The sequence below is a fragment of the Anser brachyrhynchus genome (assembly GCF_964034855.1).
Source record: "Anser brachyrhynchus genome assembly, chromosome: 1".
Classification (NCBI taxonomy): domain Eukaryota; kingdom Metazoa; phylum Chordata; class Aves; order Anseriformes; family Anatidae; genus Anser; species Anser brachyrhynchus.
Genome location: NC_137694.1, coordinates 53,749,826 through 53,766,838, shown reverse-complemented (window position 1 = coordinate 53,766,838; position 17,013 = coordinate 53,749,826). Strand labels below are relative to the sequence as shown.

General features: G+C 34.7%; 1 protein-coding gene across 16 annotated transcripts in view; it reads right to left on the bottom strand.

Annotated features, from left to right (window-relative positions):
• The window catches only part of PPFIA2 (PTPRF interacting protein alpha 2), a 341,449-nt gene that overhangs the window by 62,253 nt on the left and 262,183 nt on the right, over window positions 1-17,013 (bottom strand). For 15 of the 16 annotated variants that reach the window (XM_080575702.1, XM_080575698.1, XM_080575688.1 and 12 more), the window contains 3 exons: window positions 9,141-9,362; window positions 7,211-7,357; window positions 5,163-5,297 (listed from right to left, as the gene is read on the bottom strand). In XM_080575702.1, the coding sequence (XP_080431828.1) occupies window positions 5,163-5,297; window positions 7,211-7,357; window positions 9,141-9,362 (504 nt within the window). Of the gene's footprint in view, window positions 1-5,162; window positions 5,298-7,210; window positions 7,358-9,140; window positions 9,363-17,013 lie in introns of those variants that run through there. The other variant, XM_080575695.1, reaches the window with a different exon arrangement.

Here is a 17,013-nt window from a genome sequence, read left to right as displayed (position 1 = left end):
GCATTAACAATTCAGTAAGATATACCTTTTATTCAGTAACATATACCTTTTTTCATGATACTTAGAGTTACTTTACTTCATATTAAAATTCCCACTGGAATAAGACCTTTCAAAGACTCAGAAGTTTACTTTAAAAATATTGACTGGTTCTAGGTATGAGGCAGAGGCTGAGACACTTGTCTTAGTCATGTTCCTATAGCAAGAACCAAGACAGAAGAGACAACTACGGTCTCCAAATTTCTTAAACAGAAGCTGCATGCCTTCTGACTTGCCTTGCTAAAGGTAAATTAAGTTTAAAACTTTCTAAAATGTACTTATGTGGTTACTTGCTTAGCAAATCTCACACTACATTCTCACCCCCCCCCCTTTTTTTTAAAAAAAATATGACATAAATGTCTGTTTTCTAGTACTTTGTACGGGAGGATTAGTAAGACACATGATGTGGTGTTCAGCAATTAGCATTTAAAGCATTTACCCAGCACAATCAGTTATAAATAGGTTTGTGAAATTGTGTATCTTTGGATTAAAAATATATGGACAAGAACTAACAATGTCTGAGCCCTATGAAATACCAGCATGAGTCTTAATGCTCACTTTGCACTTTATATGCTATGACATAGCAAAGAAATAGCCAGTATAAGCCAGTAATAGACAGGAAAATTTTGCTTTGAGGGAATACCGAAGCAGCTTGTATTATTGCTCTCTAACCCTGTTAAAACTCTGCTGATGCTCCTGCTGCTAATGCGCCCACAAAAAAAATGTTGCTTTCACATCATCTGTTACTGTTGGCACTGCACATTTTCTAGGTCTTTGCACCGTAGTTGAAAAAAATCCAATTTCAATCATATTGATGCAGAAAACACCTGTATAATACAGGTGCTATAATTTTTTCTTCCTCATGCTGAGCTGCAGGAACAAATCTCAACTTTTCTAGTGGTACAAGCCAATTTCCGCAGTTTTGAGACCTTGATGTTTGAACACCTGCTGTCTCCATATTTTCTACTGGCTTCTTATGGCACATATTCCTTTGTCTATCTCTTGAATTAGTGAGTTACTCAAGGATGAAATAATGTATTATTGAAGTGAGCTATGCTATTATGCAATTGGTGGTGAAAACAGATGATCGTGGTGACTGAGTCACAACAGCTCAAAAAGTTATCAACTACTGATTATATGCTCACTTTTAGCCCATTACAAATAATGACATAAAATGTGTTGGCTTAAGTCACCCCTTTTCCTGATACCCAATCTTTTGGTTATTAGATATCCACACATCCTTGCCCCTCGTTTGCCTCCTCACTACGTTCTACACCTGGTATGTTTAGTAAGGAACTCCTTCCTTATAGCTCTGTCAAGATTGCTTCTTTCACTTCTTCCTCTTACCAAAAAGGACAAAATCTTCTGTGGAAGGGGAGACACAAGAAGAGGGGTGGTTTGAGAAGACAGTGAGTTGTTGTAAATGTGCAGTTTTCTTGGGCTTCCCTCCCAATTCAAGATTTTCTCTATTTCCAAAAGATGAGTCAACTTCCTTCTCCAGCCAATATATCATCTTATCTTTCTCCCTTTTTCTCAGAGTTTTTTTTTTTTTTTTTATTAACCATATCCACTGCTTGCAGGAGACCTTCTCTGTCCACTTTTCATCCTTACATCTACAGCCCTTCTCATTTCAATTTATTACAGCTCTTTCCCTACTTAATACAAACCAGATCCCTGCATCATCACAAAACAAGCATCATGACCCACTTGCCTCCAACTTTCACGTCACTTTTCTTCACCTTTAACATAAACTGAATGTGTTACTATGCTAAATATGTTTTACTATGATTATGGTATATATAACTGGTGCTTCAATTTCCTCTCCTCCATCTCAGTGCTTCCCTAATGCAGCTATGAAGTACTACTGATCTTTCTGGTAACCCACACACAGGAAGGATGGAGTTAAATGCTGACTGCTGTTTTGTGATCAGAGAAGTGACATGGTACCTCTGCAGCACAAGCTCCCAAGGGGAAAGTGACTGCTGGTGGAAGTGACCAAATGGAAGTAGGTGGATGCTGATTGTCTCTACTACACCCCTCCTTAAATACATGCAAGCAGAAACCATGTTTGACAAACTAACCATCTGAAGATGCTGGATGCTCCAATGTCTGTCCCTTCTAAGGAAAATAAACATCTTCCAGGATAAAGAAAGGATTAGTTAATAATCGAGGGTGGTTGTTTCTACTACCAACTGCCGGTTCTCCAGGTCAGGCAATCAGATCAATACTGTGGGAGTGAGTACAAGGTGGTTCAATGAGTCATGGCAGTTTCTACCTCGGGATTCATGCCGAGAGCTGCGCTACTTCTCATGACCAGACAGAATGCCAGTGCGACGGCCAGGCAGGACAGCACAGTACATGGGATCATGCTGTTCCAGGTTAGTTTGCCACAGGCTGACTAACCCTCCAGTTGCTCACCCAATGGGCAGAACACAGTGAAAACAAAGCCAAAGAAAGGTTTGAATAATTTAGGTAAATTTATGAGTACTTATCTGAGTTCACTGTACAGTCCAAACTTTTGGAAGTTCACTCCTTATGAACTAGTTTGGGCATGGAAAAGTAGCAAAAGACATTCACTAGCCCATATTAAAAAAACAAAAACAAACAAAAAAAACACTCATGTTTTAAAACTGACACAATAGAAGGATCTCATTCCACATCCTTCTTTTGCTGAATCCCAACCCAGGTTTATTATGAGGAAAAAGGATAATAAATTGAATACAGAATTGTAACATGCATATTTTAAGCTTGAGAAAAAAATATCACACCCAAATCCAGAACGTGTTTGTTCTGTTTTATGTCCATATGTAAATAAACGGTCTTATATTTTAACCACAGTGAAGCAGTCATCCAGTTATCCCGTAGCATTTTCCTTTAATAAACATGTAAAATATATTAGGCTTAACTCACCTCTTTCACATGATTGTAACCCCATTAATCTCAGTGAAGACACTTTCATTGAGGTAATACAAAAGAAAGGAGAATCAGATTTTTTTTTCTTTTTTTTTTTTTTCCCCCAGTGTAGATAAGCTAGTTCATTCAGGGGACTCCTCTACTTAGTATACATTGACATTGCAGTGACCATAGCTCAGGTAGACAGACTTAAGGTAGTCTGAAGCCAGTTAATTTGAGCACTACTAACAATGTTTATGCTGGAGCAAACCTCAACACAGACAAAATTACCTACCATTATTCAGCCCCTCAGGTACGTTTTGCAACTTTCTTTGAGTAGCTAGGTCATAACAGTATCCCAGTTAGCCAATACAAAACTACTTAATTAAGGTGCAGTGGCAGGTTCCAAGCTACATTTATGTGATTCATGAAAATTACTGAACCTCAAGCTTCAAAGCTGCCAAACCAGCACTTTAGTAAGCTCTACAGTAGGCAAAGATGTCATACACAACATATAAACTATAGACTTATATGGCCTGTTGGACAAATTCTGACATCCTTCTTCATGGCAAGTATTCCAAAAAGATATAATTTTTATTTTTTTATTTTATTTTAATTTTTTTTTTTTGGGTGTAATCAGAGAGAGATGGAATGAACTTGCATTATAGCTGAATAGACTCATTAGAGTTTCTCTTGGCAAAAACTTTGGTAACGTACATCAATGTGCAATGGGGTGGAGCATCATCTCTGTTCACAGTTCTTTGACTGCGTCCCATGAAATAATGCAAGAAGACAAACAGGGATGTATACTGCAGCTTTATGGTCACAATAACAACTGGAAGTCCCTGAGTATTCTGCATGACAAATGGAATTTCTTCTTACAATATTTGTCATTAATATATGTTCAAGTATATGTTCAAGGAAAAATGCAGTTGAAAGAAAAGACATGCTTGAGACTGCAAAATACTTACTGGTGCCTAATTGCTGGAGAAATTATTCAGGAAAAATCATCTTAAAATAAAAAAACAATATTTTTAAACTACTAATGGCATTAGAATATCTGAATATTTGTTGAACCAGAAACAACTGAAAAAAATATTAAGTTGCCAAGGGATTGCTGTTTTGTACACCTGAGTTTTTGTTAAAATGCAATCATATTTGTTTAGTACTTCATGTAGCTCTCTTTTTGCTGTTTCTTCTTTTTTTTCCCCCCCCACCATTTTCGGTGTGCCTTTCAGATTCCCACCCATTCATATAAACCTAAAGTGGACAGCACAAAATCTTGATTACTGAATAATGATCTTGCCTTCATAAAATTAAAAGAAAAACGTAAAAAAAAAAGAAACTAAATTACTTATAAAAAATTACTTATAAACTAAACTAAATTACTTATAATCAAGTTTATTAATGACGTGCTCAGCTCTTAAGGCTTTACTATAAATGAAATTTGAAAAAGAAATCCATTACATATAAAAATGACTAGGCATATAAATAGATAGAAACATTCCTTGGCAATAGAGAAAGGAGAGCTTAGATAAATCAGAATGATATGTAATAGTCTCTTAAATGCATTTTACTTTCTTTGTCTGATTCTAAGATAGTAAGAATATATACATTATCATCGTATGTCCTTATGACAGGTAATATTCGAACTCCAGTATTAAGGACATGCACACCTGAAAATATTAGTGGCCAAATATGAAAGCCACGTTACTGAAAATTTTATTTTTACCTTCTTATTTTTCTGAAAGAAAGCTACCTTTTTTGTTATCACAAAAAAACAAATGAACAAACAAAAAAAAACACATTTTGAGGTCTTCGGAGTTCCACATTTGTCTTTGCAAATACAAAGAATCATTCAAAACAAGCCTTGTAAGTATGTACTGCAAGATCATCCCATCTGCCATTAACATTTGTTTTATAGCACTTACTGGAACAAAAATAATTGTTGTTGCATATACCTGGTATATATTGAAAATATATGACTCCTTTGTACAGTGTAGTCTACCTAACAGATAACTACTTTACCTGTTATCAAAATGGTAAGAATTAGAAATACGGCATTGAAATTACTCCTGGTTAATATTGAACTTGTGGCACATACTTATCAGGAAACATCTGCTTTCAAATCAGCTCAACACAACTTTTGTTTTGTCCCTGAGGTGAGGAATCGCAATGCAAATCAATATTAAACAATGGGGCTTCTGAAGTGAACCTACTTCTCAGGGCAGTACCTTAGTCAGAGCTGCAATTCTCTGAGCCAGTTCAGCCTCCACTTCAGGTAAGGTTTCTGCCTTCCTCATTGTCTGCTGCAGTTTCTGCTCAGCCAGCTCTAGACGCTCTTGCAGCTGTCTGTTTTTGTCTTCCAGCTGAAGACCAAAGATAGATTAAAAAAACAAACAAACAAACTGAAATCAGAATTAAGATTTCCTTCAGTTACTTAAGTATGAGGGAAGCAATTTAAACTCACAATATAGGTTTAGGTATTCCACAACCTGGGAGAACTTACTGGAAAGGTATTACCTCAAGCATGGAACCATGTAGGCTGTGACTTTTACCAGTGATGAGTGATTTGAGGCTTCAGGATAATATGATGGTGAAAAAAATGTATCATAAAAAGGCATTTATGAAGTTGAATAAAAAATAGATCCGGCTGATGTGTTGTTTATCTAAGCAAAATAAAAGTATTGGTGCCAGTAAGATGATAATTTTCTAAATGGAAGCATTGTATCCATCTTACAGGAAAGTTTATGCATAAGCTAAAATGGGAAATAAATATAATTCCAGAATGATAGAATTCCTAGTGAATTTTCTGAGCAAATGGCAATATAATTGGAAATGTTAAGACTGACACTTGTTGCTCAGCTAATTCATTCATTATAGTATCATGGTTGCTAGTTCCTCCGGGTTGCAGTGATATTGTTCATTGTGAAGTTATAATTGTCTCATTTTACAAAAAGTGATTTTGTTTAATCTGTGATAACCATTAAAGAGAAACAGTAGGGCTTTTGATAACTGCAGTATTTTCTGGCCTACTGAGATCTACCACGATTAAGAATTTTTTAAGTATCTGCTTTCCTCTTTGTTTCACGTTCCAAGTAATAGAAGTCACAACGAAAAAGAACGGTGATTTGAGATTGCTTTTAATCCTTCAAAAGCATGAAGTAGGCTTTTCACATTGCATTGTTGCAAATGAACTTTAAGTCTGCTTGCATATATTCAAAGCTTAGTTCTATTGATCACTACTTTGAGTAGGTAGACTTCTACAGCACGGCATGACTTACATTAGCATTAAGAAAGACTCTAAGGACAGATGCAGGTGTTTTGCTCTTCCACTGTGTTCCCCACCCCCGAACAGTTGAAGATACATCTTAAAATAGTCAATTGAAGATACATCTTAAGTTAGTCACACCAAACTGGTAGAAGCTAGAGAGTTAGAGTTTTGATACCTTAATTTCCCTGAATACGTAGTCATGTACACATATATGCACACAGAGTGGTGTGTGTATGTGTGTAAATATATCTGTATACAATCATAGAAAGAGATTGTCAGGTCATGCTGCCTTACTTTCCATACAGCATTTGACATTGAAGATATGATAGGTGAGAAAAAAAAATAACGTCTGGGATACTGAGGCTGAGGAGCATTTTCATCTTTTATAGTTTAAATGATATTAACTTCATATTATTTCAGTTCAACTTGTATTCTTCAAAACATAAAAGTGATTTCTGTTCACTTCACTCTTCAGTTTTTAGATTCACCGTAGAAAGAAAGCACCGTAAGAACCGTAAGAGACAACTGCATAATCACATTTGCTCTTTCCCAGTATTCATAGATAATTAGTCTTAATAAAAATTTACCTATCCACTGTTAACATGTGAAATGATTAAAATCTATTTTATGCATTTTTTTCCTGCAGAAGCGAATTTCTTGTGCTTATACCATTTTTATTTTTATATATTTTAAAATAAATCTAGAGAATCATTACATAACAACGATTATCCTTCACAATGATAATGCACATTTATGCAAGACAATATTAGAAAACACAGTTATTTCACAGTCTTGAATGCACACATTGGTGTGGTATTCATGGTTGTAGCAGCTGACATGAAGCTTAGAGGTGCTAAGTTAAAAACGAAACTTTTTTTTAGATTAACTTAATTAAAAATTAGTGGATTAACCTAGTGAAAACCTCCTACAGTAGATCTGCTCCTTTTTTTGTGTGTGTTAGTTTTGATTGTTTATGAAGAAAGCAACTAACTAATGCAGATACTGCACCTGACGTAGGATGGCTTCCTTGTTTGCCAGTTCATTTTCCAGCTTGTCATTCATGTCGTGTATTGAGGTGGATTCTCTCTGTGCACTGAGGTAGCGCTTCTCCAGCGTAGTGATTCTTTCTTCCATATCTTCCTTTTGTGCCATTGCCTAACATGAAAAAAAAAATTGGCAAGAACCATGCAATTAAAATGCTTCATCATTTTATACCAGTTTAATACTCACGCTAACAGTAGACAGTAATGTAAGGTGTGCCCAGCAATTTCTCTGTTTAAAGAAGAAATTATTCCTTTTGAGATTTCTTGCAATTAAGATATTTAAAATGGTAGCTGTTGAGTAGAGCAAACAAGCAAACCTCATATTTAATATATTTTTCTAGTTTTCAATTGTGTTATATTACAATATGAAAGCAGTGGTAGTGAAGTGAGAGATTGTTTTTCCAGTACGACAAAATGAAAATATACATTAATCCAAATAGCTCATCCTAAAATGGACTATATCCAGATTATTGTTTTGCATATTTGCATATTGCTGAAATAACATATAAAAATAGTAATTACATACATAGTTCATTTTTTCCCTCTTACCTAAAGGAAAAAACAAACAAAAAAGTATTGAGCAATGTATCCAAGTTACAATATTAACAATTACAATACAATATTAAATGAGCTTCCTTGATGCATGCCTTTCATCTTTTGTGTCAGAATGAAATAATAAAGACAGGTACCTAACAAACCACCTTTACAAACATGTTGCATGGCAGATTTTGCACTGATATGTGGCAATTATTCTACATGCAATGTATTAGTGTCACTTTGCTTAGGAAAAAAAGGTTTGAAAGCAAGTAAGCCTGTAGCGAATGTAACATGGTATACAAGAGCAAAATGGCAACAACAGCAAGTGGCAATCAAGGTGTCCAGGAAACAACAATATTTGTCAGAAAGTAAATGAGACTGGAGAGATTTGAGACCCTTGTAGAGAGTGGCTGTGGAAAAGGAGAAACATATTGGTGCAAGATATTTTTTGTAATCTTATAAAAAAAAGATGTAGTATTTTAAAAGGGACACCACATAGATGTTTAGAGGTTTTTAGGCTGTGTCAGGTATCAGAAGTTCAGAAGGAACACTTCTGCCAGAAAACTAGAAATATCAGGTCAAATATATACACATACGTATGCATTTACACAAGCACATACATACACACTTACATACACATAAATGAAATACCAATATTGTAGAAAGGAGTGTAACATACAAATAGTCTACCTTCAAAATATTAAAACTGATTCTAGAAACCAACTATCCACACATATTGAGACTATGTGAAAAGATATTCTGGAGAATACTGGGGAGCACCACAAATTTAAGAGTAGACAAGAAAAGAAAACCCAAAATATATTTCCATGACAAACATAGATATTCCCTGATGTTTATATACAGCAGGGAGAAATTTCTTAGACTGTTTCACTGGGAAAAGGGAGTAGCATATTGGCACTTGGCTAATGAAGTTGCCCCGTAAGAATATACATTATAATTGATTATATGAATAATAGCATTTTATAAAAATGGCCCAAGATTTTTAAAAATGTATTTTAGATTATTTACATGGCCAACATCTCTGTAAAATAGATTTCATCATAAAAATGTGGCAATAACTGATATACTTGCCAGAATATGCTCTAGTAATGCTAAAACACAGAAGAGTTGGCCTTCTTCCTACACGAGTTGCACGTATACATATCCACTTTTAGGAATACAGTTTTATAAGAAATAGTATTAAAAACCTCTTTAATGTAAATTTTGTGGTTCCTATGCACATGAGGTTTTGTTAATGCTCAACTTTGCTTCTCCTATTCATTGACCCCTATCAGCTTGAATCGGTACCAGAAGAACAACTGTCAAGACATACGAGGTGAGTGTGGTGATGTCCTTACCTCTCTAATGTCTCTCTGATATTTAGTGTTCATTTCTTCTGTTTTAATGAGCTCCTTCCTGGCAGTCTCTGCTTCTTGCTCTACCTCTCCCACCCGGGAAGACAGTGCAGCCAAACGCTCCTTCATTTGTGCCATTTCATAGTTCTGCTTTTCAAGTAGCTCCTGGAGTTCAACAACTTGACTGGCTTCATCATTTGAGTCTATGGAGCCATTTGATAAGCGCTGTTAATAGAGAAGTGACATTATTTAACTTTTAATATAGACTCTATCCAAAGAATTCCTAAAATCAAGATTACATTAAAAATTACGAAGCAATTAGGGAAAAATACCACAATAAGTTGCACTGGAGATGAGAGATGTACTCATGAAAAATTGCAAACGATTAATATTAATTAATCAAGGGATTCCAGAATGTAACACAGGGAGGTGTAAATATTTGCATTAAGAGCAGAATAGTATACAAAAATAGCTTTAGTTTGACATTATGGCTATTCATATCCAAATTGCAGCACTACTACTCCTAAAATGCCCCAAAATGCATGTATGCATTTCAGCCAAACTTGCACACCATTTAAACTTATTCATAATCTATTTCATTTGTAAAATAGCCCACACTGCAGACAGGAGGTAACACTAAAAATTCACAAATTCACTTTATTGTCAACATACTGGTTAAGTCTACATCAGAAATTAGTTCTGCTGAAGTTGTGCATTACTGAAAGGCCTGAATGAATAAAGTTATAAAGGAAAAAAAAAAAAAAAAGGTCCAGAACATCTTACTGCCTTTGGAGTCTGATCCCAGGAGTATGGTTTATCTAACACATAAGTGATTCCAGGAAAGAAGTGTGTTCAATAGCAGGACTTGCTGGCATTTCTTCATTATAAAAGATAGTCATGTTAACCTTTACCACCATAGGCTAAGCCATGGTTTCCCATGAATTTAATTCTCATTTCCAAAAAAAAAAAAAAAAAAAAAAGTAAGAAGACCAACCAAAATTATCTGGTTTTAAAATATAACATGGAAAAATATATCAAAGTATTACAAATTGTTATAATTTGTCTTAATTAGGTGCAATTTTACCAGTTAAAATAATACCATCCAATATGGGAACAAAGTATATCACTAACTGTCATTTAACCTAAGCTATTGATCTCAAATAGCATCATGCAAGAACATTGGTCCTAAAGGGTTCTTGTTGCCCTTGAGATGGTACAGTGTATGACAATGCATATATCAAATATGACTAGAAGGATTCTAGAGGAAAACAAGTTTGTGCTCATTAGCTTTTGTGTGTTATTATTGTCCAAATATATTTATGCAGAAAACTAACAAATTCAAAGAATGTTACTCTGTTTAATGGCTTTATTATTCTTTCCCCAATCAGCTAGAAAATGAATCCAGATCAAGACCACCTGCCCCTCTGTGGATCACTGAATAAGATTATTTTACTATAAGCATTCATTACATCAAATAATTCAGCTCCAAAATTGCTTTCTGTATCCTAGTCAATTATATTATCTGGGCATTTTATGTTGATTACTGAACCATTGTTGATCTACTTTCGGGATACCTAGGGAAAATGACAATGGCAATTGGAAAAAATACATTTACATTCAGTTTGTTGTTTGAAAGCGTTCAGTTACTCTACTTGAACCAAATTCCAATTAATATGAAGCAGTCATATAAACAAATTAATACTCAAGATAAAACATTCTAACCGTCATACTGTATTAGATTGTGTAAACTTGAGATAGCTTTTTATCTATGATTATTATAATCTGTTTTATACCTTTAATCCCATATATTAATTTTAGGAGTTGTCACAGAAGAACAAATTTTAGTGTATTTTATTTTCCCTACAGTGGTCCATGAATTGCAGCAAGGTTTTAGTAAGTGAGTTAGCAAATATGAAAAATACATAAATGGCATATGATCATGTAGCCTATGTGATATGAACCCTAATTGTTTTGAAAGGGCAAGCTTCAATATCTAGGAGAATATTAACTGGCATAAAAATATATATATGTATTTTTTTCCATTAATAAAGCAATTATTTCTAAAGAAATTAATAACGAACCCTCATATAAATTAAACAGTGAAAGATCAAATTTATTCTACTCACTCAATATTGGAGATTCATGGATACAAATAAAATGTAATGAGAATTAATCCCTCACCAACAGACAAATTCCATGATTGCCAATTATGCATGTATGTATTTTGATTTATGCACATAAACTTCCCTCATATTTCTTTGATGAACTCTTTGCATAAGATGCTTTAATTATAAACATTGTTCACTTTTGCTTTATATTATTCCTGTATTAATATACACAACTGGTTGATATTTAAAATTTCCCAAAATTTTTTTACACGTTTCAACATTTTGATTTTTCTCAGGATGATTGGGATTAAAAAAAAACTTTTTTTTTAAAAATTATAAATCCTAGTAAAAATAAAAAAGCTCAGGTTAAAAATAGTGTTTTTAGATTTCTGAAGCATACTTTCAAAACTTTGCCTTAGGATTTTAACTGACATTTTGTCACTCTTCTATCTTCATATTATTTTATTTGTCTGCTATATAGATATATCACATGGAATAATCACTCAAAAAGGTCACTGGCAGAAAGTTATTAAACATTCATTCAAGGTGTAACTGAGATATTATTCCTCTACTTCTCAGGAGGGTTTTAATCAACAGTTTATACGGTCATACTCTGCCTCCCTCCCTCTCTCTCTCTCTTTAGTTTATATCTGGCTGAATTTTTGTGCTGAAATATTTCTTAGTACTCAGAGAGTTTTTTGACAATGATACTGTGTATTAATCAAAATACATTTGTAAACAAACAAGTAACTGAATGCTTATAACGCTGAAGTCTGAGTTTTAAATAGATCTCTGTTAACTATTACCTGAAACACTATGGGAAATCTTGTCAAAAGAGAATGTACAAAAAATGTTTCCAAGCAGACATTCTTATCTGTCTCATCTTTACACTATCCAAAATCCCTAATATATGCAAGAAATAACATCAAATCAGTGCAAAGAGGAAAGAAAGAAATTGCTGAAAGTAATCTGAAAGACTTAGGAAGTCTGTAAGGAAGGGTGGTAACATTAAAAAAAAAATCTGTAAGTGATCAAAACATTCCTGCAGAGAAAAAGAAAACTGTAAATGATGCCCATATCTGTCTTACAAGTTATTCATCCTGATAAAGTTTTCAACAAATTTCATGATTCTGTCCATCAAATGCTGTCATTAAAAGCTATAGATGAATAGACTCTTTAACTAAAAAAAAAAAGTCATGAAATAAAAGTAACTAACAATGGCTAGTTTTCTGCATAAAAGAAACATGACAGATAGCTCATATGATCCACTGCTTTGCATTTTCTCTTTTTACTAGCTAGTTTCTAATAAAAGATACTCCATTTGTTTCTATCACATTTACTTCTTTAGACTGTAGTGTCACAGAAACAATATCATCGTATATTCTATATCTCATTTTTTTGCTTTCTATAGACACAGCTACAGGTCTGCACAGCTGCACGTGTGGGCACCTGCTACACATGCTGTAAGGATCTCTACCTCCTTTTCCCGACTCCATGGATTCCTCAATCAGATGAAAAACCTGGTTGGCATCAGCCTTAATGACCTACTACAAGGTTGGATTACTTTGCTTGGGCTGGTTCAGAGCAAACAATGATATGTTTCTAACCAGAAATGTGGCACTTGCTTTTCTCATCACAGGAAAGACTGAGGGAGAGAGTAACAGCAAGAGGAAGGACTGCTATGGGTTTTATTTATTTTCAATCCTTCCAGTCAGGTCTACCTAGATTAGGAGCAGACCTGAATCTATTTTAGTTATGTGATAAGATCTAGCTTAGAGAGGGGATAAGGAAACAGAGAAAGCTGTTTCTCTGATCTTTCATTTCATTGCTCAAAATTAGTACATTATACAATATTACTTCAGTGTCAATTCAGTATATTAAAATATTTCAACTATTCAAATAGTTCAACTACTAATAGCTTCAGCAAAAACATTTTTCAGCCAGGAGTTGTCATGTCGTAAAAAAGTTTTGACTGGAAGCCGAAGTTGAAGCACACATGATGAAATCCTTTCTTAAGGATGTCACATACAGTAGAGAATGAATAATGACTTTACAAGAGAGCCTACAGACTACATTAGCTTACCTTATGAATAAACTCAGTCAGCAGGCCTAAAAAAAGAAAATGAAGCTATTTCTTCAATCTCACACGTGTCAACATACATTCACACCTTGCTGCCTGATAGGCAACTTATTTCCATGACAGTTTCACTAATGTAATTTCATTAACTTTTCCATATTGTTTGAAGTAGTACACTGGGCTGTACTGAGGAAGGACACATTTAACTAAAAGAGCATAAGCCAAAAATTCCCAGGTAAAGATCAGAAAGTAATCATAAGCATCTCCCAGTAAAACAGGAGAAAGGATTGTGATTCTGGTGCACAGAGGTGTTCTGGGTCTGGCTGGGATGGAGTTAATTTCCCTGCAGCGGCCCATACAGTGCTGTGCTCTGCACTTGTAGCTAGAACAGCACTGGTATCGCACCAGTGTTTTGTCTATTGCTGGATACTACAAGCCACTAATTAATTATATATTTTGAATGAGAACTTAAGCCAGGAGTGTGGTAAGAAGGAAACAAAGAACATCTCACAGGGTTACCTCTGAGCAGTCAGCAGTGAAAATAGGATTCATTTGCTTGATAAAACTCCTCCTCAGTGTATGTAAGTTTATGGTGGTCCAGGTGCACGATGCCCTCCCCCCTCCCCCCCTGCATAATCATTTTCAGTCCTGAGGACTAAATAAAGCTCTGTCTAACCACAATGTACTGTTCAATAATTAAAAGCAAAAAAATTCTTCAAATTCCTGTTAGAAACTGGGTGGTGTAAGCAACTCCATTTTTTCTTCTCTCTCCCTCTTTTTTTAATCCCTAAAAGCATGTACCTTATGTGTACTTCCTACTTTTTCCTAAGACATTCCATAAGTTTTTTTTTTTTTTTTTTTTAAATGGAGTACTGGCAAGTTGGTTACACTGTAAATCTACAGTGTCAAAGTTGAAGTCCTCACCATGTTCTCAAGTCAGTATAACGTGGTTCTTTGAGAGTTCATGCTGAACAAATTTCTATCAGGCTCTCATCCTAATGTTCAAAGTGAGTATCTGGTTTAGATAGACAGGCTACCTTTGGCAAATAGGAAAATCCCTGAAGACTTCTGACACAACATTACAATAGAACTATGTCTGAATTGAAGTATCTTAAAAAAAAACAAAACACACACACACACACAAAACCACAAAAAAATAATGCTGATATTACGTATTTTTCTTGGTATGATGTATAAAATCTAACATTAAAAGGGCTTTTCAAACATTTGCAGACAGTGAGTTCTATTTGCTTACTATGTGAAGGCTTATTTGCCAATATACATACTGTAAATATACATAAACAAAGAGCACAAGCCTAGGCAATTTTTTTGTCTGAACCCTATAAAATACCAAATCAGAGCATTTTTATTTTATTTTATTTTTGTCAGCATGAAGTTGGACAGGAAAGCAATAATATAAAACATGTAAAAAATAAAAGGATGGATACAAGCTAGGGTTCAGCAAGGAATTGTTTTCAGAAAACAACATGATATTTAGAAAAGGCTAAAATGGTTTCTAAGTACCGGAATCTCATTGCTGCAGAAGCTTTTGGAGACTGGAATATGCTCCATTCACCTGCCTCCAGATATGACATAACCTCATATCTGCCATGAGCCTGTGACCAGAATGCTCATGGTTACTGGCCTCCAAGATACACCTCTTTCACATGCTGGTGGCATCTCAACCTAAAGAAAGAATGCTGAATCACTTTATTTTGTGAGATTTCTCACTCCGTCTTCTACAAAGGTGGGTGCTAGCAGCTCTTCTATAAAATATGGCTGAATTTTGGTCAGCTGCTGAAGTGCTGACGTGGCATCTGAGGTATAAAAGCTTTCCTATACTTCATATGGAATATACAGAATTTCCTTAGCATAAACCACTTTCCAAATATTTTGGAAATGAAATATGATTAGTAGTAGTACTAATTTTAAAACCTAAATTATGTTTAAACTCTCTTTGGAATAAGATAACCCCTATGAATAATAAACATAGAAAATTCAACATAAGAATGAATAGGGAAGAAATGCCATATGGAGCTTAAAAGCTTTAAAATAGTTTAAGCAGACATATTTGAAAACACTGTCCCAAATCCCAAGAGGAAAAGATTATTTTATGCAGTGGTAAGTGAAGATGTTCCTCATGACTTAGAAAAGTTGTCCATGAAAGCCAGAGCTTCACAGGAGAGAGAGAAAAACTATGTTTTCCACATCAAATAAAATTGTAGAAACTCTGTAGTATAGAAATAATAAAAAGGAATTAAAATAAACACCAAAGGAAGCTGAATTATACACATCACTTGACTTTATGAAAGCAAGAGTAAAATTTAATGCTGCAAAAAGCAACATTTACTGATGCTATTTGAGATGTAAGTAAAAATAAATACCAATAGTTACCAGACGATGCTCTTCACTATAGTGTAGAGAGCTTTTATCTCTATTCCGTTTGAATGCCTCGTGCTCAAAAAGGTTTAGAAGAAAGTAAATGACATTAACACAGATACATAGCTATATAGTAGTCCAATCACAAGTGACAGTTAAACTACAAGCAAAAGTAAACTGATCATCATCCATAAAATCAGCACACAAAACAAAATCTTAAAAGCTATACCAAAACAAATAGCATTACACTGAAGATGTCACAGTGATTTCTAAGTGGTTGTTTGTCTCTTCATCTTTCAAGGCTATGCTACTTCCCTAGGTTTTTCCACATCTTTTGGTCTGTGTCAGGCAATAATCTCATAATCATTAGAGGCCTCCTCTTGAATTACTCTGAATTTTCCCCAGTCTCTAATCAACTACCCAAGCCAACATTCTCTCAAATTTCTTCTCCCCCGCTACCCTGCCATACTCATGTAAAAATAGCTATCTTCTCCAGCATTTTTCTCTCTAAATCTCCTCATTGTCTTGCTCTTTCTTTCAAGCCATCAAAAGACTCCAGCTTTTATTACCACTTTAAAGGTCTGGAACAACTCTGCTTCCTGATCAGCTTTCAGCTCTTATTCTTCTTTCTGATGCCTGTAATCATCTGTCATGCTCTACTCATTTTGCAAAATGGGGCAGGGGGATTAAAAAAAAAAGAAAGTCTACTTGATGGGTGGGCATTTTTCTTCTTGGTGATAGCCCCTTCCAGAATGTCTACGTATTTCTGTTTTGTACTGTTGGAAAGAATTTCTGAGATTTCATGCAGGACAGAGAAATAATTTCCAGGTGCTAGAAGCCTAGTTAACTGCCCAAACCAAGCCATACACAGGCCAGCAGGCATGGAGACTCCTTGCAGTAAGCCACCCAGCAAAGGTCAGCTAGCAAAATGCTTGGAGTAAAATTCCCATAGATAGCAAGACTTCTAAAGCAGTGTTTTAACAGGCCTAATATAGGGGTTTCTGTTAGGTGAAAGGGAAAAAAGTTTCCATGACTGAAAGACAAGTTAATTTATATTGAACAGACAAAAAACAGCTGACTGAAAGTCTATTGATTTATCATGTAAATAATGCAAAAGTAATGTAGCTTTTCAATATCATAAAATATCTATGCCATAGCATCGAGCACTAAATAATCATAATCATACAAACATACTCAGCTACTGAGCAGAACAGTACTCACAGAATATTTGCCTAAAGCCTCTTTCAGAGAGAATATTGCATATTATTCCACTAGGGATACTCCCAGCATAGGCCTGACTCCTTAGATTTAT